Raw genomic sequence first — 22,520 nt, 5'->3', positions numbered from 1 at the left:
CTAGCCCATTAAAAATGGCCGATTAACCCCTAGACACATAGTGTGCTGGAGCAAACTTTTAGGTTTCAACTTACTGAAGCTAATAGCCTGGGTGAAACATATCTCCCCTCCAGTACTTTGCCAATGACTTTGTCACAGTTCTATATTAGGACATTTGGAGAATTTCATACACATGATGTAGTATAAAACAAACAAAAAACACATTACAATTACAGAACTAAGTCCTCTTATTTTGGTTGTGTGCCTTTCCACATTGACTAGTTGGTTACTAGACAGCCATATCTTTAAAATAGTAAACAGATGTCAAATGATAGATTTTTCAAAAGAAGCAGAAAGACTTGTACTAAAAGAATTGGGTATAGTGCAGCTATAGGGTATGGCAAATATCGACTGCCGATACACATGTAATATTCTCGGCCAGTTTTAATCATCGACTCTCCTTACCTCACAGGAAAGCAGTGAGGTGAGCAGTCTGGTCTGTAGAGTATCACATCATGACAATGCTTCGATACAGTGCAAACAGCATAACACTGAGTCCAAGACGAAATGATGCAACAGCTGGACGACAAGAGCGATATCTAGGCCTTATGCACAGGGCACATTTCCATGCAGACACTCCTAGTAATATTTGGTAGTTCTCAGATCACCATTTACACACTTGGTCAGAGTGATAATTGGTCTATTTGTCTGAGACTGGTTTTGAAATTTTAAACTCACTGTACCCTGATTGACTGCTCCTCAGTGTCCCTCCTCCCTGTTGCTGAATATCTGCCCATCTAGCCTGACAGTTCCTCAGTGTCCCTCCTCCCTGCTGTTGGATCTATGCCCATCTAGCCTGACTGACAGTTCCTCAGTGTCCCTCCTCCCTGCTGTTGGATCTCTGCCTATCTAGCCTGACTGACAGTTCCTCAGTGTCCCTCCTCACTGCTGTTGGATCTCTGCCTATCAAGCCTGACTGACAGTTCCTCAGTGTCCCTCCTCCCTGCTGCTGGATCTCTGCCCATCCAGCCTGACAGTTCCTCAATGTCCCTCCTCCCTGCTGTTGGATCTCTGCCCATCTAGCCTAACTGACAGCTCCTTAGTGTCCTCCTGGCTTCTGCTGGATCTCTGCCCATCTAGCCTAATTGACAGCTCCTCGGTGCCCTCCTGACTGCTGCTGAATCTTTGCCCACATAGCTTGACTGAAAGCTCCCCAGTGTCCCTCCTCCCTGCTGCTGAAGCTCTGGCCATTTAGCATGATAGCTTTTCAGTGTACTCCTCACTGCTGCTCAATCTTTACTTACCTAGTCTGATGCACAGCTCATCAATGTCATCCCCCCTGCTGATGAATATCCAGCTATTTTGCCCGATTGATAGCTGTTTAGTGTCCCTCCTCCCTGCTGCTTCAGAATATCTGCCTATCTTGCCTCATTAAGAGCTCCTCAGAGTCACTCCTCCCTGCTGATGAATCTTCCCTCATTTAGCCTCACTAACAGCTCCATGGTGTCCTCCTTGCTGCTTTTCAATCTTCATCCACCTAGCCTGATCCACAGCTCCTCAATGTCCTCCTCCCTGTTGCTGAATCTCCACCCATTTAGCCTCACTGATAGCTCCATAGTGTCCTCCTTGCTACTGTTCAATCTTTATCCACCTAGACTGATCCACATCTCCTCAATGTCCTCCTACCTGCTGCTGAATCTCCAGCCATTTAGCCTGATTAATAGCTGTTCAGTGTCCCTCCTCCCTGCTGCTTCAGATTCTCTTCCCACCTACTCTGATTAACAGCCTCTCAGTGTCCCTGCTCCCTGCTGCTAAATGCCTGCCTATCTAAACTGATTGACAGCTCCTCAGTGTCCCTCCCCCCTGCTGCTACTGAGATCTCACACTGCTTGGTACAAGCTGCAACTGTCAGTCAGACTGAGTACACCTAGACTCATAAGCTCTCTCTCTTTAGTTAGACACACAGAATACTAATTTAATTTTAATAACAGGATTATACAGCTATTCTGACAGACTTTCAAAACCAGTACACAAGCCTCATCAGGTCTAAGAGATCTATTTAGTTATATTGTGAAATTTGGTGACAGGTCTGATAGACTGCTGACTTGGACACCTGGTGAAATCCCTAGGATATTGAAAGCCATTATTCTATGTGGCAATCCAGAGTAGACAATTCCCCATATGAATCCATATCCTGTTGAGAAATGTATTTCTAATGCATTCCAGGAACACGGACCTTGTTGAAGGATTATATAAACTTTTCCGCATGAGACGTTATCCATCCAATCATTGTTTATACCAGGAAGTGACGACTTAGGAACATTTCATGGAAATCGGATGAACTCGCAGCTCGCGTCCCACATCCACAGAGCAGCGTCCTGTTACTGGCATATCGTTAAGGAAAATAATTGCATCACACAAATTACAAGATTGTGGCTTTACCAAGAAAAACTACAATTATAGAACCATATGAAGATGATCTCATATATTTGGGAAGCTCCACCCAGGGGACACTTAACAGAATTAACTAGGAAATGCCATTATCAACAGTAAAGTCATAGGCACCAAGAAGCTGTAACAGTAAAACCATCTAATACTGTGAGGGTCATCTCCATGAACCCAAAACAGCTCTGACACAGAGGCATGGACTCCACAAGACCTCTGAAGGTGTCCTGTGAAACCTGGTATCGGGACGTCACCAGCAGATCCTTTCCAGTCCTGTAAATTGTGAGAATTGGATTGATATGTGGGGACCTTGGAGACAAGTTATCCTACAACTCTTTCTCATGTTTCACATGAACAGTTTTCGCAGTGCAGAAGGGGCACTGCCATTTAGGCATACTTCTACCATGAATGGGTCTATAAGTGGTGGAATGTGTCCCATTCACATAATGCCAGGACCCAAAGTTATCCAGCAGAACATCTCTCCATCACATGGCCTCGACCGCTTGTCTGTCTCCCATAGTCAGTCCTAATACCATCTCTTCCCCCAGGTGATTGGATGACTGGTGCCCACCCATCCATTTGTCCACATCATGTAGAAGAAAATGCGACTAATCTGACCAAACGACCTTCTTCTATTGCTGCTTGGCCCAGCTCTGATGCTCATGTGTCCATTCAGGGTCAACATGGGTACTCTGATGGGTCTGCAACTACACAGTGCCGTAAACAGCAAGCTGCGATGCTCTTCTGATACCTTTCTATCATTGCCAGCAGGAACTATTTCAGCAAATTCAGTTACAGTAGGTAATTTATGGGATCAGAGTAGATAGGCTAGCTTATGTTTCCTTTTGCATCATTGTCTTCCTTGGATGACTTTTGGTAAATATCAATCCCGGCATAATGGTAACACTCCACAAGACTTGTCATATATGTGGAAAACCCCACAAGACCTGCTGTATACCATGAAGACCCAACAAGACCTGCAGTATACCATGAAGACCCCACAAGACCTGCTGTATAAAGAGAACACCCCATAAGACCTGTCATATATCAGAATCACCCCACAAGACCTGTCATACAGTGGTGGCCAAAAGTATTGGCACCCCTGCAATTCTGTCAGATAATACTCAGTTTCTTCCTGAAAATGATTGCAATCACAAATTCTTTGGTATTATCTTCATTTAATTTGTCTTCAATGAAAAAAACACAAAAAGAGTTGTCCTAAAGCCAAATTGGATATAATTCCACACCAAACCTAAAAAAGGGGGTGGACAAAAGTATTGGCACTGTTTGAAAAATCATGTGATGCTTCTCTAATTCGTGTAATTAACAGCACCTGTAACTTACCTGTGGCACCTAACAGGTGTTGGCAATAACTAAATCACACTTGCAGCCAGTTAACATGGATTAAAGTTGACTCAACCTCTGTCCTGTGTCCTTGGGTGTACCACATTGAGCATGGAGAAAAGAAAGAAGACCAAAGAACTGTCTGAGGACTTGAGAAACCAAATTGTGAGGAAGCATGAGCAATCTCAAGGCTACAAGTCCATCTCCAAAGACCTGAATGTTCCTGTGTCTTCCGTGCGCAGTGTCATCAAGAAGTTTAAAGCCCATGGCACTGTGGCTAACCTCCCTAGATGTGGACGGAAAAGAAAAATTGACGAGAGATTTCAACGCAAGATTGTTTGGATGGTGGATAAAGAACCTCGACTAACATCCAAACAAGTTCAAGCTGCCCTGCAGTCCGAGGGTACAACAGTGTCAACCCGTACTGTCCGTCTGCGTCTGAATGAAAAGGGACTGTATGGTAGGATACCCAGGAAGACCCCACTTCTTACCCCGAGACATAAAAAAAGCCAGGCTGGAGTTTGCCAAAACTTACCTGAGAAAGCCTAAAACGTTTTGGAAGAATGTTCTCTGGTCAGATGAGACAAAAGTAGAGCTTTTTGGGAAAAAGCGTCAACATAGAGTGTACAGGAAAAAAAAGAGGCATTCAAAGAAAAGAACACGGTCCCTACAGTCAAACATGGCGGAGGTTCCCTGATGTTTTGGGGTTGCTTTGCTGCCTCTGGCACTGGACTGCTTGACCGTGTGCATGGCATTATGAAGTCTGAAGACTACCAACAAATTTTGCAGCATAATGTAGGGCCCAGTGTGAGAAAGCTGGGTCTCCCTCAGAGGTCATGGGTCTTCCAGCAGGACAATGACCCAAAACACACTTCCAAAAGCACTATAAAATGGTTTGAGAGAAAGCACTGGAGACTTCTAAGGTAGCCAGCAATGAGTCCAGACCTGAATCCCATAGAACACCTGTGGAGAGATCTCAAAATGGCAGTTTGGAGAAGGCACCCTTCAAATATCAGGGACCTGGAGCAGTTTGCCAAAGAAGAATGGTCTACAATTCCAGCAGAGCATTGTAAGAAACTCATTGATGGTTACCGGAAGCGGTTGTTCACAGTTATTTTGGTTAAAGGTTGTGCAACCAAGTATTAGGCTGAGGGTGCCAATACTTTTGTCTGGCCCATTTTTGGAGTTTTGTGTGAAATGATCAATGATTTTATTATTGCTTCATTCTCTTTTGTGTTTTTTCCTTGCAAGCAAATTAAATGAAGATAATAATACCAAAGAATTTGTGATTGCAATCATTTTCAGGAAGAAACTGAGTATTATCTGACAGAATTGCAGGGGTGCCAATACTTTTGGCCACCACTGTATACAGGGAACACCCCACAAGACTAGACATATATCAGGAACAGCCCAGAAAACCTGTTGTATAACAGGAACACCCCAAAAGATCTGCAGTATACCGGGAACACCCCACAAGACCTGCTATATACCGGGGACATCCCACAAGGCCTGCCGTATATTGGGAACACCCAGCAATACCTGTCGTATTCCAGGAACACCATACAATACCTGCCGTATACCGAGAATACGGCATAAGACCTACCGTATACCGGGAACACTCCACGAGACCTGCCATATGCCAGGAACACCCTACAAGACCAGCTATATACCGTGAACATTCCACAAGGTCTGCCATATACTGGCAACAGCCAACAACACGTGTCGTATGCCAGGAGCACCATACAAGACCTGTCATATACTAGGAACACTTCAAAATACCACCAGTTGTTTTTAAGAGTCTGGATGGTCTCCACATGTTCCAGGAGTCTCCTGGACTTGTGAGAATATTAGGCAATATGCTGGGTATAATAAAGCCATAAATGTCAGGCTGGTAGAGATGTCCTACTACTGGAAACCCAACTGATCCCAAAAAATGTGACAGATCAAGTACTTCTCCCCCAGAAATGGAACAGGCACCTCTGCTTTCAGGATAAGAGATCATTTTAGTGGTTGGAACCTCACCCATGGGTATAGCCAATTATATCCCAAAAAGACCCTCCTAGTAGTTGACGGCACAGCAACATGATCACAATACTTTGTTCTCATGCGTTCTTCTACTTATATTACTTTGTAGAGAAGAGGAACCGCAATGGGGCAGGGATTGAGGCTAATTCATGCAATCTCTAAATATATCATTTCCAAAGTATACTTGTACATTTATCTTTATAGGACTGGACAAATGGAAAATTATCTATCTCTATGAGCAAATTGTGAGTTAATATTCTTCTAGAACTTTCAGTAAGTATTGATTGACCATGACTCTTCATAAATCCCCAAAATATTACAATGTAAAAAAGTAACCAAAATTTCATGATAATGAAGCGAGCAGCTCTAGAAACGAAGATGCATCCTACTGAGGAGTGATTTGGGGGCTCATAATGTACATAATATTTAATAAATGGGGACCCACAGCCACCGAGTGAATTGCAAAAATTCCGGCCAATATAACTTTATTACATTTACATGTAGCAACAGCTCAATAGGAGCAGATCAAATAATCAATATGGATTCCAATACTGCATTCCAAGAATACAGGAAATGAGTAAAACAGCTTGAGGCATGTCATCGTTGGAAAAGTTCCAAATCGCTGCAGGTATAGATGTAGCAAAGCCAAATATGTCATTTTACTGTGATTTTACATTGTTTCTCAACCGAGATAGTTCCCTGATTATATCAGGAGGAAACTAATTCGGCTGTGCTATACCTGAATCTTACCATGTACGTTCATGAATATCATTTCATCCAAAAAGGAAACAAAAATAAAGTTTTATGTATTGACTTAAAAGGAACATAAAGATAATACCATGACTCTAACCTGATTTTCACATCCTTTGTTTCCATTCCATTGACTGCTTACCATGCACCCCAGCCTCCTTTCGCTCTTGGGGGGAGAGTCCTGCACCCAGTAACAAATCAAATGTGACCAAGAGTTTTTCCTAATAGAAAGTTATAATATAAGGATCGTATTTTTCACTGATCCTGTATGTATTATAGACCAAGGCTGCTGTCACGGGGATACCACGATAGAGAGTAGCCAGACGATAGAGGCGTCTGGTTTCTCAAACTCCCGCACTGGTTAGAAGTACTTCACCATCTTATTAAACAGTTGTTTGCTAGCAGTGCAAGGGCTAATCTGTTCAGTTGACGCTCCTGGAGCTTTCCTATTTGGATTGTCTCAGCTGTTCAGTGTTGGCCACTCCCCTTTCCTATATATGCTCGCTTCTGGCACTTAGGGATTGCTAGTGATAGTTTTTACTGCCTGGTGAGGAGTTGGAGGTGTAGTCTGTGGTTGGAGTTGGCGTTTGCAGATTTGTTCAGGAGACTGTTGCTTGGAGTTTGTTTGTATGCACATCCTCATCCTCTCCTATTTGGTTTCTCCTAACTCCCCTGTGTTCCCCTCTGTGAGTGTATTTTGTATGATTGTTATTTTCATTTACCCCTGTCTGTCTTCCCTAGTTTGTCTGGTCAGTGTATTTCTATACACTTCAGCTTCCACTCTCCCTGGGTGGTAAGGGAACAGATAAGTGTTAATTTAGGAGCTTAGTAAGGCACTTGAACCCTACGTCTCCACCTTCAGGAGTAATCTGGGGAGAGGGATAGACCAGGGCACCCCTAGTTTTAGGGACCTGGTTAGCACCCACAGTCCCAATTTACTGCGTGACCGTTGCATTCACAATTCTTCAACCTTCAGAGTTGAAATCTCCCAGCGTTCTGTGTTGACTCAATGTCAGCACTGTCTGGGAAGTGTTCTCTTTTCACCAGCCACAGAAAATTAAAGTCCCACCAAATTACAGCAACTTAGCTAAATTACTATAGGCATGTCTGACAACTAACTAATTGACAATTTCCAATAGCAACCAGCAGAAGTGCCAATGCAGAAGTTTACAAAAATGTATTGTTTAAAGTAGGTCAATAACACAGGTGTCCATGAGATGAAGCCCCCAAATTCTGAAGACTGAAGCTCTACTTGTAAATTCATGTCTTAAGGGTCTGAACAGATGCATTTTAAAAGGTACACAAACTAAAACGAAAAAGGAAAGCTAAATTGAGATCTGTCAACAGCAGACCATTTGAATGTTGAAAATCTCCAAAACGCTTTTACAATATGTGTAGACAACTGTAAACTACCAATCAAGTCAAAGCTGTTATGTCAGCTACGCGCATGCCTTCTAAGTGCCGCCCCACTTATCGTGTGTTTCGCTCCGCTCCATCAAGTACCTGACTATCGCTCTGAGCTGCCTTGTGCTATCTTCCAGCTCTGCTGTTGTGCGTCATAGGGGGGCAAGGCCAAACTCTGCAGGAATTTGTATCCATTCTGTCCTGCAGAGATCTGCTTCCCCGGCCTATCACCTTCCAGCAGGTGATATATCAGATGACTCCACCTTCCATTCCTCGCTTGAACTTAGGTTCTTAGTAGCTCGGTCTCTAGTTCCTGTATTGACTTTTTCCTGTTTTGTCTCACCCGTTATTGACCTGGCTTGCCTTCTCGTTTATCCTGAGCTCTTCACTACAGACCTTGGCTATGTGGCTATGTATTCTGAACCTGTGCTGCCTGCCCCGACTTTGGACCATCTGACCTCACTTTTATCTTGCCCACTTGTACCCTGAACTAGAGTCTCTGACCCTCCGGACTGCCCTGGAATGGTACCTGTTGTCTACCAGTGGTTCAGACTATCCTTACCATTAGAGGCTCTAGTGAATACTCGATAGACACTTAGTCACAACCCTCCAGGATAAACCAGGCCCATGGCGCAGTGGGTCCACACCCACCAGCGTTCCAAAGGAGATGTATCACAATCATGCTAGGTGCTCCATTTCCTGATTATACAACTACTTAGCAAAATACCCATGGCATGACCCTTTAATCAACATGAAGTAACCAGTTGGCACACCCAGATAATTTGGCAATGTTCTGCCAGGACCTGCTTCGCCATGCTCATTATTACTCAGTAAATGACAAATCGATGGAACTGCCTCTCAGTTATGTTGCAATCATTTCTTGGAAACTCCAAGTTGGCATTCTCAAATATGCCAATTGCTTTATTTTTCTTTCCTCTGAAAACTCTCAAATGAGGACATTTGAGGATGGAAATCATAGCGCAATTTATTCAATACTATGCTGAATTTTTTTTTTACTGTAGTAATGCCCTAAAGCAGGTAAAGTGGCCTGTTCCAAATTTCAGCTTTCAGCAGAATCATTATTAACTATTTTACTTTGAACCGATAACAATTGTTATCTGCATCACATTATGGAGGATAGGTAGAGAATTGATGCAAACAAAAAATTCCAACAATTTTTCACAGTTGTAATGTTCTAAAACAGGTAAAATAGCCTGTTGTAAATTTCAGCTTTCAGCAGAATCATCATGAACTATTTTACTTTGAACCAAGAGAACCATTATCTGCATCACAATATGGAGGATTACAGGTAATAATGAACTGATGCAACCAACTAATTCCAACAATTGTTCACAGCTGTAATGTTCTAAAACAGATAAAATGGCCTGCTGTAAATATCAGCTTTCAGCAGAATCATCGTGTACTACTTTACTTTGGGACCCAAATTATAACAATTAACAGTACAATCTGCTCTCCGCTCAAGACAGTCCCTCTGAGTCCACAGCATAAGCCTGCAGCTGTTGTATTCTCCAACACAACAGACAGAAATCCTCCCAGATTGCTCTACAAACATGCTCATTCAGCTCTGATAACAGTACATGGTATTCCTACATTAATAAGATAAGAGATAAGCTGCTGGCAGGCATCCCTGACACCACATATCTCCTGGGGAAATCCAAAGCAGCTAACCCTTGTTTCAACTCCTAGGAAACATTATAACAGGCTTCTAGGTTGCAGCTATCAGGGATACCAAGTGGGCTTCATTAAGTTAGGAGCTTCCAAAAAAAGGGAATGGAGATATGCATGACCACCTCTTTATTCTCAGTAGACCCATTTTTCAGATAAGTGCCCAGAATCAGGGGCAGACATACCATTGGTGCAACCAGGGGCCCAAGAGGTAAGGAGGCCCACTGCCAACTCCAAAGCAGTAACCAGCTTTTGTCACAAGCAAAAATAGGGGCTCATATACTATTCTTGTACAGTCTCTTCTGTCTGTGTCCACTACTTCCCAGGAGTGTCATATAGTGCCCAGAAACAGGGGCGGACATACCATTGAGGCATAAGGGCTCAAGAGATAAGGGGCCACATCCACTTCCGAAGCAGTAACCAGCTTTTGTCACAGACACAGAGGGGCCAATATACTGTTCTTGAACTGGGGCCCTCTTCTGTCTGTGTCCGCCAATGCCCAAAAGTGTCATTTATGGCACTGGCCCGCGGCACCAAAAGTTTGAGAGGCGCAAATACTACTCAAGAAAAATGTCCCTAGTGGAGACCGCTATTATGGGGCATGCCATGACTTTTTATTTTGGTACTCTCACATTGGTACAGGTTTAGGTATAAGCCGTGGTGAATGGGATGCAAAATTGTTAGGGGTGTAAAATATCAAAAGAAAAAAAATTGCTCCATTGCTACTGGCGAACCCCACTGTATCAACATGACACTAATACTATTGGATCCCGTGGTTAGGCAGGAAGCCATAGGCCCAGGACCGGATATATCATTGGTGCAACATGGCCACCCAACAGGAAAAGGGGGTCCATGTTCACCCCAAAAGAAGGTGGAATTGTGCACTATGATGATTTATTGGACTACAAAGGGCCCAAGTATTGTCCTCCTCCTTGCCCATAAGAGGTCAGCGTCCCAGTGCAGGTGGGGCAATGTCATCACCACCTCGTGTTGCCTATGCCAGCACCGTCTGTGTGCAGAGGAGGTCAGGACTCAGTCACTTCGATTAAGTGAGTAGAAACATTATATTTTGTGGGTGGTGGCACAAGGGTTTCACTATAGCTTTTTAAAGGGAGTGCATTATTTTTTTTAAGGTGGATCTCAGGAGCATTAATACTGGGTTAGGGGGTGCATGATGTTCCTTTACTTTGAGAGTTGGAAACCCAAGCTATACATAGCATTGCCTTGTGCAAGGATTACATATAGAGGCACATGGAGTTCTTATGGACTACTGCTAGACAGACAGAATGGAGCAGTACTGAGCATGTGCGATCACCTCTCCTATAGAAAGTGAATGGAGCAGTACTGAGCATGTGTGACCACCTGTCCTATAAACAGTTAATGGAGCATTAGAGATCATGTGTGACCACCTGTCCTATAGAAAATGATTGGAGCAGTATTAAGCATGTGTGACCACCACTCTTATAGACAGTGAACGGAGCAGTACTGAGCATGTGCGATCACCACTCCTATAAATAGTGAATGGAGCAGTACTGAGCATTTGCGATCACCACTCCTATAAACAGTGAATGGAGCAGTACTGAGCATTTGCGATCACCACTCCTATATATAGTGAATGGAGCAGTACTGAGCATGTGCGATCACCACTCCTATAAATAGTGAATGGAGCAGTACGGAGCATTTGCGATCACCACTCCTATAAACAGTGAATGGAGCAGTACTGAGCATTTGCGATCACCACTCCTATAGACAGTGAATGGAGCAGTACTGAGCATTTGCGATCACCACTCCTATAGACAGTGATTGGGGCAGCACTGAGCATGTGTGATCACCAGTAATATAGACAGTGATTGGGGCAGTGCTGAGCATGTGTGATCACCAGTACTATAGACAGTGAATGGAGCAGTACTGAGCATGTGTGATCACCAGTACTATAGACAGTGAATGGAGTCGTACTAAGCATGTGCGATTACCACTCCTATAGACAGTGAATGGAGCCGTACTGAGCATGTGTGATCACCTCTCCTATAGACAATGAATGGAGCAGTACTAAGCATGTGTGATCACCAGTAATATAGACAGTGATTGGGACAGTGCTGAGCATGTGTGATCACCACTCCTATAGACAGTGAATGGGGCAGTACTGAGCATGTGTGATCACCTCTCCTATAGACAGTGAATGGAGCAGTACTGAGCATGTGTGATCACCTCTCCTATAGACAGTGAATGGAGCAGTACTAAGCATGTGTGATTACCAGTAATATAGACAGTGATTGGGGCAGTGCTGAGCATGTGCGATTACCACTCCTATAGACAGTGAATGGAGCAGTACTGAGCATGTGCGATTACCACTCCTATAGACAGTGAATGGAGCAGTACTGAGCATGTGTGATCACCTCTCCTATAGACAGTGAATGGAGCAGTACTAAGCATGTGTGATCACCAGTACTATAGACAGTGGTACTATAGACAGTGAACGGAGCAGTACTGAGCATGTGTGATTACCACTCCTATAGACAGTGAATGGAGCAGTACTAAGCATGTGTGATCACCAGTACTATAGACAGTGGTACTATAGACAGTGAACGGAGCAGTACTGAGCATGTGTGATTACCACTCCTATAGACAGTGATTGGGGCAGTGCTGAGCATGTGCGATTACCACTCCTATAGACAGTGAATGGAGCAGTACTGAGCATGTGCGATTACCACTCCTATAGACAGTGAATGGAGCAGTACTGAGCATGTGCGATTACCACTCCTATAGACAGTGAATGGGGCAGTACTGAGCATGTGTGATCACCTCTCCTATAGACAGTGAATGGAGCAGTACTGAGCATGTGTTATCACCTCTCCTATAGACAGTGAATGGAGCAGTACTAAGCATGTGTGATCACCAGTAATATAGACAGTGATTGGGGCAGTGCTGAGCATGTGCGATTACCACTCCTATAGACAGTGAATGGGGCAGTACTGAGCATGTGTGATCACCTCTCCTATAGACAGTGAATGGAGCAGTACTGAGCATGTGTGATCACCTCTCCTATAGACAGTGAATGGAGCAGTACTAAGCATGTGTGATCACCAGTAATATAGACAGTGATTGGGGCAGTGCTGAGCATGTGCGATTACCACTCCTATAGACAGTGAATGGAGCAGTACTGAGCATGTGCGATTACCACTCCTATAGACAGTGAATGGAGCAGTACTGAGCATGTGTGATCACCTCTCCTATAGACAGTGAATGGAGCAGTACTAAGCATGTGTGATCACCAGTACTATAGACAGTGGTACTATAGACAGTGAACGGAGCAGTACTGAGCATGTGTGATTACCACTCCTATAGACAGTGAATGGAGCAGTACTAAGCATGTGTGATCACCAGTACTATAGACAGTGGTACTATAGACAGTGAACGGAGCAGTACTGAACATGTGTGATTACCACTCCTATAGACAGTGATTGGGGCAGTGCTGAGCATGTGCGATTACCACTCCTATAGACAGTGAATGGAGCAGTACTGAGCATGTGCGATTACCACTCCTATAGACAGTGAATGGGGCAGTACTGAGCATGTGTGATCACCTCTCCTATAGACAGTGAATGGAGCAGTACTAAGCATGTGTGATCACCAGTACTATAGACAGTGGTACTATAGACAGTGAATGGAGCAGTACTGAGCATGTGTGATTACCACTCCTATAGACAGTGAATGGAGCAGTACTAAGCATGTGTGATCACCAGTACTATAGACAGTGGTACTATAGACAGTGAACGGAGCAGTGCTGACCATGTGCGATTACCACTCCTATAGACAGTGAATGGAGCAGTACTGAGCATGTGCGATTACCACTCCTATAGACAGTGAATGGAGCAGTACTGAGCATGTGTGGCCTTCAATCCTACAAGCAGTGAATCCAGCAGTGTCGCACATGCTCACTACCGCTCCATGCACACAGGGAACCTCCTGTAGATAGGTGTTATATTTTCTTTACAGATCACACTTAATGCAATCTTGAAAAGTTTCCTGACAAGTTCAGCTCCTATGCCAAAGGTGAGAGCATAATGTTTCAGTAAGCCCCTCAGGCTTTGTAGAAGAATACAGCGCCACACCTGTCAATCAATAAACCCTTCTATATAAAGACAAGTGTGGAATTCATCTGACACGGAAAAAAGAACATAATACAGTGATATAGACACAGAAGCCACTGGGAGGTAGTGCGGAATAGTCCTTCAATTGAGGAGACCCAATATTTTTTATGACTGAATGCAGCCATACACGCAACCTGGACATGTAGTAATACGGGGAAACCTTCTACATGATGCCCTCATAATTCTAAGTGAGACAACCCCTTTAAATCCAAAATCATTAACTGTAACCCTTTAAGAGTAAGGAATCTTTAAGATGGTCATATGGATGGAAGATGCCTTCCTGCAACAATGGGGAGATCCACAAATCATATACGGCGGATAGAAAGCGGGCGTAGAAGCTGAACTTGCTCCGCACAGCGCGGGCGCCAGCGGCGTAATACAGCCGGCACCTGGGACTGATTGCTGTGACAGTTTAACCTCTTAAATGCTGCTTCAAGCTTGCGTCCATCAATTCTGAAGGCCATCGATCCGCCTTTCATGGAGTTCTGATGGATTGCTATGGAACTCAGGATCGTACAGAAGTTACTACGTTGCTTTATACCCCAAAGTTAAGCAACTTTTCAATATTGACAAATAAAACAGGGTCAAAATGTTGCAAATTATTGTCCCCAAAGACCAAAAATTCTTTGATTTACTATTTCTGTAACCAGTGTGCACCACAATAAAGACCGTCTTGTTACTTTTGTAACGGGTCAAAGATTTTGCAGTGAATTCTTCAACTTGGTATCTGTTCTACCTCCACCCCTCAATCAAATTTCCAGTGCTTTCTAATTTCTAAAAATAAAAAAAGCACAAAAAACCTAAAAGTGGAACTGTGTTTTTTTTTCCTTCCAATCCCTCATAAGACAACGTCAACAGAAAAATAAAAAAAATAAGTTATGACTCTAGGAAGAAGGGAAGGAAAAAAATAAATTGCAAAAATGAAAGCTTTCCCGTTCCTTAAGGGGTTAGGGAAGATAACCAAAATGAGAAAAATGAAAATACACGCTCATCCGATTGGCGAGGAACACTTACCGAGAGGCTGATAAGTCTACGGGCACAGGCAATTCTGTACTTGTTCATTGCTTGAATGATCCAACTCTATAGAGAGTGTTTTCGTAGTTTATTGAATTGCAAATTATGTAATTGCCCAAGTATTGTAATAAATAGGTCTCTTACAATCCCTATCATACATTAAATAAGAACCCTCCAGTGATATACTGCTGATTTATTGCGAAGCAACCATCTCCTTCTTCAGGGTTTACAGAGATGAATGCAGACACAACCCCGTTCACATTTAACTTTCAGTGCTAGAAACTTCTGCAAAAAAAATCTGCCAGATGAAAAGATAATAAGGGTATGTGCACACGTGAAGTATTTGGTGCCGAAATTTTTGCATCTCTTAGCAGGAAAAACGCTGCGTAAAATAGACGCTTTTTTAATGCATTTTTTACATGCGTTTTTGGTGCAGATTTTGGGTGAAATCTGCAGCAAAAGCGCTGAAAGAATTTACATAAATCTGCACCAAATCTGCAAGTCAAAAATAAGTAACGTGTGAATGAGACTTCAGGGTTCTCAATCACTTTGCTGGTAACTAGGAAATTCTTCATACTTTGCCACAAATCGGTGCAGAAAAAGAGCTACAAATGTGACAAGTCTGAACAGAAAAAAAGCAACAAAAATGTGACAAATCTGAGCCGAAAAAAGCGACAAAAATGTGACAAGTCTGAGCAGAAAAAGAGCTACAAAAACGTAACAAATGTGCACAAAAAAAGTGACAAAAACGTGACAAATCTGCACAGAAAAAAGCTACAAAACATGACAAATCTGCACAGAAAAAGTGACAAAAATGTGACAAATTTGTGCAGAAAAAGAGCAACAAAAATGTAATCTGCGCAGAAAAAGAGCGACAAATGTGAACAGAAAGGAAGCGACAAAAATGTGACAAATCGGCATTGTGTGCACAGGCCCTTGAGGTGCATTTACTGTATCTGTGTAATGTGGATCTGCAAATATTTCTTTATTACCGACTTTGCATCTGACCCATTATTTAGAGACAAACAATGTATGTGATCAGCGGAGCAAAATGACCGACCTCCTGTGTAATCAAAAGGTAACAATCATGGAGGAATGGATAATGCATTTTCTGTCAAGGCAGGTTGTCCTACAGTGACAGATGTAGCAGAGCTGAACAGTTCTTGTGCACAATGTTTACCAGCAGTCCTATGTAAATGTCAAATAAGTGCTGAAAATGCAAACTCAGCTTTACCACATCTCTACATTTACAAAGCTTGATGCCCTCTCATCTCGAGACACCCACCTGAGTAGTACGGTGACAATGGGGATACCATCATTGTCATATACTGGGGGCTGTAGAATTTTCTGCTCCATTCAGAATAATCATAGGCAGGTTTCACAACGGTCGTCTCCTCTTTGGGCGATGGAAGAAATTTTCTCTTTCTCAGGGGTAAACAGGTTTGGTCTTTATGTAGTCCAGGTTCTTCACATGACCCAAGTTTGAAGCCGTTTGGTTGCTTTGTATTCTTCAGTTTCACCTCTTTCAGTGGCTCCAATCCCCTCAATGGTCCTCTTGTCCAAAAACCTGGTGGACTCTTTGGGATGGCATCCAACATGGTTGTCCTAATGCTGAGGTCCAGAGGTGAAGGTGAGGTGTCCATGCCTCCTGCAGAATGGTTGGGATGGTTGTCCATGGGATGTCACTCCATGAAGAGTTGCCACTTTAGAAGTCTCCACTAGGTATGATACAATGTTACACTTTAGTCTTCTCCTCCCCTGCTCTCCACCTTCTCTTATCTCTTCTCCCTCCCCTTTTTAGTACTTATTTGGGGTAATCACCACCTTGTTCTTTCAATCTATCCTTCCTAGTTTGTCTGTTACAGTCAATGCCCCATCAGTCCTGCATCTACTTGGGTGGTCCTCCATTCTTCTTCAGTGTACTGGAAGCACCAGGAACATCTCAAACCTTCTAACCTCTCCTCCTCTGGTCTCCTTCATACAGTAGCTTCACTTTCCTGCCTATATTTTCTAATTGCACTGAACTATGGACTCCTTATTTGATTTTCTTGATGCACTTTAAAACTTCTAGGTAGCTGACCCTCCTCTTCTTTCTCTCCTCTTCCTCAGTGTTTCCTTAACCTCACACTCCCCTGGTGTCCTCTGTAAAGTCTTCAGATTGTCAGTCTGTAGGAAATGCACTTTGTTAGGGACTTCCCCGCACTCATGTACACACCCAGGTGCTTTCACACCCAATTCCCTGAAGTGCTCCTCCCCTACATGAAAAAAGGAAACCAGGAAGGAGAAGGGGGGCATCCTTATATAATATAAACAAAAAAGACTTTCTGTCACTTACCTTAGCTAGCCCTGCTTCTTATAAACCCTCTTTGCAGCACTTCACATCCTTATTAACTCTTAACTCTGCAGATCATCTTCCTCCTCCTCCTCTTCTATATTCATTTCTTCATTCAGTGGTTGATACTTCCCCATACCTCTCGTTCTGCTTCTTAACAAACTATTCAAGGAATTATAGCAATTGCCTCTTACACCCATCCAGGGAAAACTTTTGCACACACTTAGCTTATAAGGTCACAAACAGGCACGTATTGCAAAGCAACACTTCGTTAAAACATATGTCTTAGAGGGGAGGGTTCCTAAAATCGCAAGCTCTCTCCAATCCAAGGATAATACTTTCTGATCGTTGGGCTTCCCAACAGTGGCGTAGCTTGAATCTTGTGAGCACCAATTCAAAAGCCCCAATTTTTGCAAGTGTTTAAAGGGGTTGTCAACTACTAGGACAACCCCTTCTCAATCGGAATGTTTGCCCCCGTTAAGATAAAATCAATTATACTCACCTCTCATGCTGGCACAATTCCAGCGGAGTCGGCTTTCGACTTCCTGGGGCTCACGTAAGATTGTTACGTCGCCCAATCACCGCTGGCGTCACTGTCCCCTTTTTTGGACAAATCGAACATCAAGAGGAGGTCAGAAAACAGCCGCTTCCCTGACTTCTTGTTGATTTTCAATATGTCCAAAGGCAGGGAGAGTGAAGCCGGCGCTGATTGGGTGACGTAACAATCTCACGTGAGTCCCGGGAACGGCGCAGGCACAGGAGACGAGTGTAACATTCAGATTGAGAAGTGGTTGTCCTAGTAGTGAACAACCTCTTTAATAGTAATGGTCTTTTCATATGGGCCAAACCAAAGGGACCTTTTGGGCTCCTAGACTCCTGGGCCCATGTGCGATTGCAACCCCTGAACCTTTTATGGTTACGCCTCTGGTTCCCACTGCTGGGACCCTCAGCGATCATGAGTACGGGGATCAAGAACCATAAGAACGGGGTTCTGTAGAGTCTTGTCTTGAATGTTGCGGAGTTGAGTATTTCGATCTCCAATTCATTCATTATCAATGAGAATGCTGGAAAAAGCCGAATACAACGCTCAACTATTTACAGCTGCCCCGTAGACTAAGAACGGAGCAGATGTCGAGTATGCACAACCTCTGCTCCATTCAAGATGTGGCTCTCCCTGATACCCGGTTCTGGAGTTGAGTTTTTGGGGATCCTAGGAGTCAGACCCCCAGTGATAATTTGCAATTTTTGGAAAATCCCTTTTTAATCATCCTGGAGTTACAATCTATAGCATGTCCAGGAGTCTTTGGATATGTTCACATGTCAGATGAAAATCTGACAAATACAGCGCCCAGTTATTTCCGGGAGCCCCATACACAAAGAATGGAGCAGAACTAAAGAATGCGCACCTCTGCTCCATTGAAGATGTGGTTCTTCCAGATGCCCCGTTCTTAGAGTTCTGGAGTTGCGTTTTTGGGGATCCCAGGAGTCGGACCCCCAGCGATCAGCAAGTTATCCCCTATTCTATGGATACGGGAAAATTTGTAAAAACCCCTTTAATAACCATCCTAAAATCACAATCACCAGCATGTCTAGGAGCCTTAGGATATGTTCACATGTTGAATCAAAATCTGACGAATACAGAACTCAATTATTTCCGGCAGTTCCATACACAAAGAATGGAGGTCGAGCATGGACACCTATGCAACTTTCAAGATGTGGTTTTTCAAGATGCCCCGTTCTTAGGGTTCTGGAGTTGCGTTTTTGGGGATCTCAGGAGTTGGACCCCCAGCGATCAGCAAGTTATCCCCTATGCTATGGATATGGGAAAATGTTTGAAAACCCCTTTGATAACCATCCTGAAAACACAATCACCATCATGTCTAGGAACCTTAGAGAATGTCCAGACGTCAAACCAAAATCTACCGAATACAGCGGCCAGTTATTTCCAGCAGTCCCATACACAAAGAATAGAGCAGAGGCAAAGCATGTGCACCTCCGCTATGTTCAAGATGTGGTTCTTCAAGATGCCCCGTTCTTAGGTTCTGGAGTTGCATTTTTGGGGATTTCAGGAGTCGGACCTTCAGCAATCAGCAAGTTGTCACCTATTATATGGATAGGGGAAAACTTGTGATTTTGGGAAAATCCTATTAATATCTATAGCATGTCTTGGAGCCTTAGGGTATGTTCACACATCGGATCAAAATCTGGGGCTGACTTGACTTCCTGTTGGAGCTGTCATTGACCTACATGAAGAATTTGCCCCTTTGTCACTCAATGGGGCTCATCCTCGCCTTTCCCATATGAAATCTGTCCAATCAACAATGATTTTTTTTTTCCGGGGTGTTGACGTGGAATCCGAGTGAAATCAGGATGCTATTTATGGGTCTACAAGAATCTGTGGTTGTTAGGAGAGATTACTAAGTATCACTAACACAAAACAACATAGAATATTTTGAGAAAATGTATCAACCTCTAAATAATCATCAACATCAACTTGATTCAGTGCGTAAACATCAAGAAGCAATGGAGCAGCAGAGCTTACAATCTGAACATGTTGTAGCCACTGAAGGTAGTAGCGTCCGGCTGTAAATGTCTCTTGTAGTATTGACAGCCATGCAAAGGGATGACTAACAGTTAATTACTTCGAGAGGGCTAGGTCCACCTTAGTGAGGTTTCCTTTTTTTTAGTGACATTTCACCATGCCCTTTAAAGGGGTGTCCTAAATAGGGGATACCCCTTTAATGACATGTATACAGTGCATCCTATTTTTTTGTGGCACTGCAGTCAGATGTGCACTGTAAATTAAAGGGGTTTTCCAAAAATCACAAGTTATCATATGGATAGTGGATAAAATGCTGATTACTGGGGGTCTGACTACTGGGACCCATAGCAATCCTAGGATCTGGAGCCCCAAGAAGAAGGCTCTGGGGAGCTTCATCTTGAATGAAGTGGAGGTGCTCTGTTCCATGTATTGTCAATGTGACCTCAAGAAATAGTTGTGTGCTGTACTATGCTTCTTCAGCAGTCCCATAGACAATGAATAGAGCAGTGGTCGAGCATGCACATCTCCTCTCCACTCAAAATGGAGCTTTGCAAAGTCCTGTTTTGGGAGTTTCCAGAGACCTGTTTTTCTGGATCACTGGAGGGCTCCGGTTGTTGGATGCACAATGATCCCCAAGACATCCCTTGTTCCAGTAGTCGGACGCCTGGTGATCCCCAAGTTATCCCAAGTTATCCTTTGTCCTGGTAGTCAAACACCCAGTAATTCCCCAAGTTATCCCAAGTTATCCCTGGTTCTGGTAGTCTTAAGCCCAGTGATCCCTAAGTGATCCCAAATTATCCCCAGTTATGGTAGTCAAAAGACCAGTGATCCACAAGTTATCCCAAGTTAACCTTTGTTCTGGTAGTCGGACACCCAGGGATTCACAAGTGATCCCACAGTTCTCCCAAGTTATCTTGTGTTCTGGTAGATGGAAGCCCAGCGATCCCCAAGTTATCCCTTGTTGCGGTAGTCGGACGCCATATGATCCCCAAGTTATCCCAAGTTATTGATTGTTCCGGGAGTCAGACGTCCAGTGATCCCCAAGTTATCCAAAGTTAGCCCTTGTTCCGGTAGTTGGAAGCCCAGTGATCCACAAGTGATCCCCAAGTTATCCCTTGTTCTGGTAGTCGGAAGCCCAGTGATCCCCAAGTTATCCCTTGTTCTGGTAGTCAGAAGCCCAGTGATCCCCAAGTTATCACTTGTTCCGGTAGTCGAGTGCCAGGTGAAACTTAGTGATCCCAAGTTAACCCTTGTCCTGGTAGTCAAACGCCAGGTGACCCCCAAGTTATCCTTTGTCCCGGTAATCGGACACCCAGTGATCCCCAAGTTATCCCTTGTTCTGGTAGTCAGATGCCCAGTGATCCCCAAGTTATCCCAAGTTATCCCTTGTTCCTGTAGTCAGAAGCCCAGTGAACCCCAAGTGATCCCTTGTTCTGGTAGTCGGAAGCCAGGTGATCCCCATATTATTCCATGTTGTCCCTTGTTCCGATAATCAGACGCTACGGTATCCCCAAGTTATCCCAAGATATCCCTTGTTCTGGTAGTCGGACGCCTAGTGATATCCAAGTTATCCCTAGTCATCCCTTGTTCCTGTAGTCGAACAACCAGTGAAGCCCATGTTATTGACGCACCCCCTGGGCCATGTTCAGGGGATACCCGGAGCCGGATCTGGGTAGGGGTAGTAGTCCTTGTGGCGGTGACCCGGTCCGTGCCCAGGGTGTCAAACTAAGTGGCAGTCTATGGCAGTAGATGTTAACTTGATCGACTACGCCACCCGTTGAGTGCGGCTTTGAAGCCGCCGCTGCAGAACAGTCCACTGAGGCCAGGTGTATAAGGATGTGCAGCGTGGTGGTATAACCCCCAATGGGAGGGGTATGGCCTCAGGGCAGCAGGTGAAGATGAGGGGGGTTGTGACGGTGCAGTAAGAAGAGTCAGAGTCAGGAGATGCAGTTTCAGGGGTTTTACTCACAAGTGTTCTCTCAGTCACTCTGGCCTTGAGTGACCACCCGAGCCGTGCTGCGTCCACCAGGTCCTGGACTCGGCTAACCCCCAGGCAGTTCTGGAGCGTGGTCCTGAGCTCCCTTCTCCCTCTCTGTCTCTGGCCATTCCCACCAGGGATCCACCTTTGGCCGGCTCCCTCGGGTCTCTTAGTGGTCAAACCTCCTCTGGGTTCCCTGACCCTATGCTTGGTGTGCCTTTCTGGTGGATTTGGTGAGGGTCGTGGCAAATCTTGACCACGACCTCCGGTTCCTGGCTGAGGATAAGTGGCCTCCACCAGTTCGGGTTCCGGTACCCGTGTCCGCCAACCCTTCACCCTTTTTGGTCTGATTCTGGGATCTTAGGGTTCCCTCTGGTCTTCCACTCTGGGCCTTTCTTTCTCCTCTCTCCTCTGCAGGCTTGGCTCTGGAGCTGGGCCCAGCCGGAGCCACAGCTCCCTGTCAGCCCTCCTGGCTGAGCTCCTCTGCTCTGCTCCTCCTCAGGCTGAACTCGACCCTCTTCTAAGATGGTGCCCACCTTATATACTCCCTCTATGTGTGAGCCCAGGTGACTAGCACCCAATGAGCTCCTAGCTTTACCCAGAGTACTCCCCCTATCTGCCCCTACACTACTGGGATGTTCCACCCCCCTCCCACTCCAGCCAGGGACAGACGCTGTCGTACCTGCACATATACTTGGTGGGAGTACCGTAGTTCTGTCCCCCGGAAATGGGATGTATGTAGTGCATGCAGCCTACTGAGCTCAGTCCCACACTCCATCCTTACCCGGGAGTGGAATACCACACCTCTGGGTCGAGGTGCAATACCCCTGTAGCAGCCGAGTCCTCAGGGTGCTACATTCCCCCCTGGTA

General features: G+C 44.5%; 1 protein-coding gene across 1 annotated transcript in view; it reads right to left on the bottom strand.

Annotated features, from left to right (window-relative positions):
- The window catches only part of BCL3 (BCL3 transcription coactivator), a 70,508-nt gene extending 53,491 nt beyond the window's left edge, over window positions 1-17,017 (bottom strand). Inside the window, exon 1 of the mRNA XM_073655939.1 lies at window positions 16,084-17,017. Within this exon, the coding sequence (XP_073512040.1) occupies window positions 16,084-16,474 (391 nt within the window). The 5' untranslated portion in view covers window positions 16,475-17,017. The remainder of the gene's footprint in view (window positions 1-16,083) is intronic.
- Window positions 17,018-22,520: the final 5,503 nt, after the last annotated feature.

The sequence above is a fragment of the Phyllobates terribilis genome, unplaced genomic scaffold (assembly GCF_046119375.1).
Source record: "Phyllobates terribilis strain yellow unplaced genomic scaffold, ASM4611937v1 Scaffold_12__6_contigs__length_324123572, whole genome shotgun sequence".
Taxonomy (NCBI): Eukaryota; Metazoa; Chordata; class Amphibia; order Anura; family Dendrobatidae; genus Phyllobates; species Phyllobates terribilis.
Note: the sequence above shows the minus strand (reverse complement) of the source record. Positions and strands in the feature narration are given on the sequence as shown.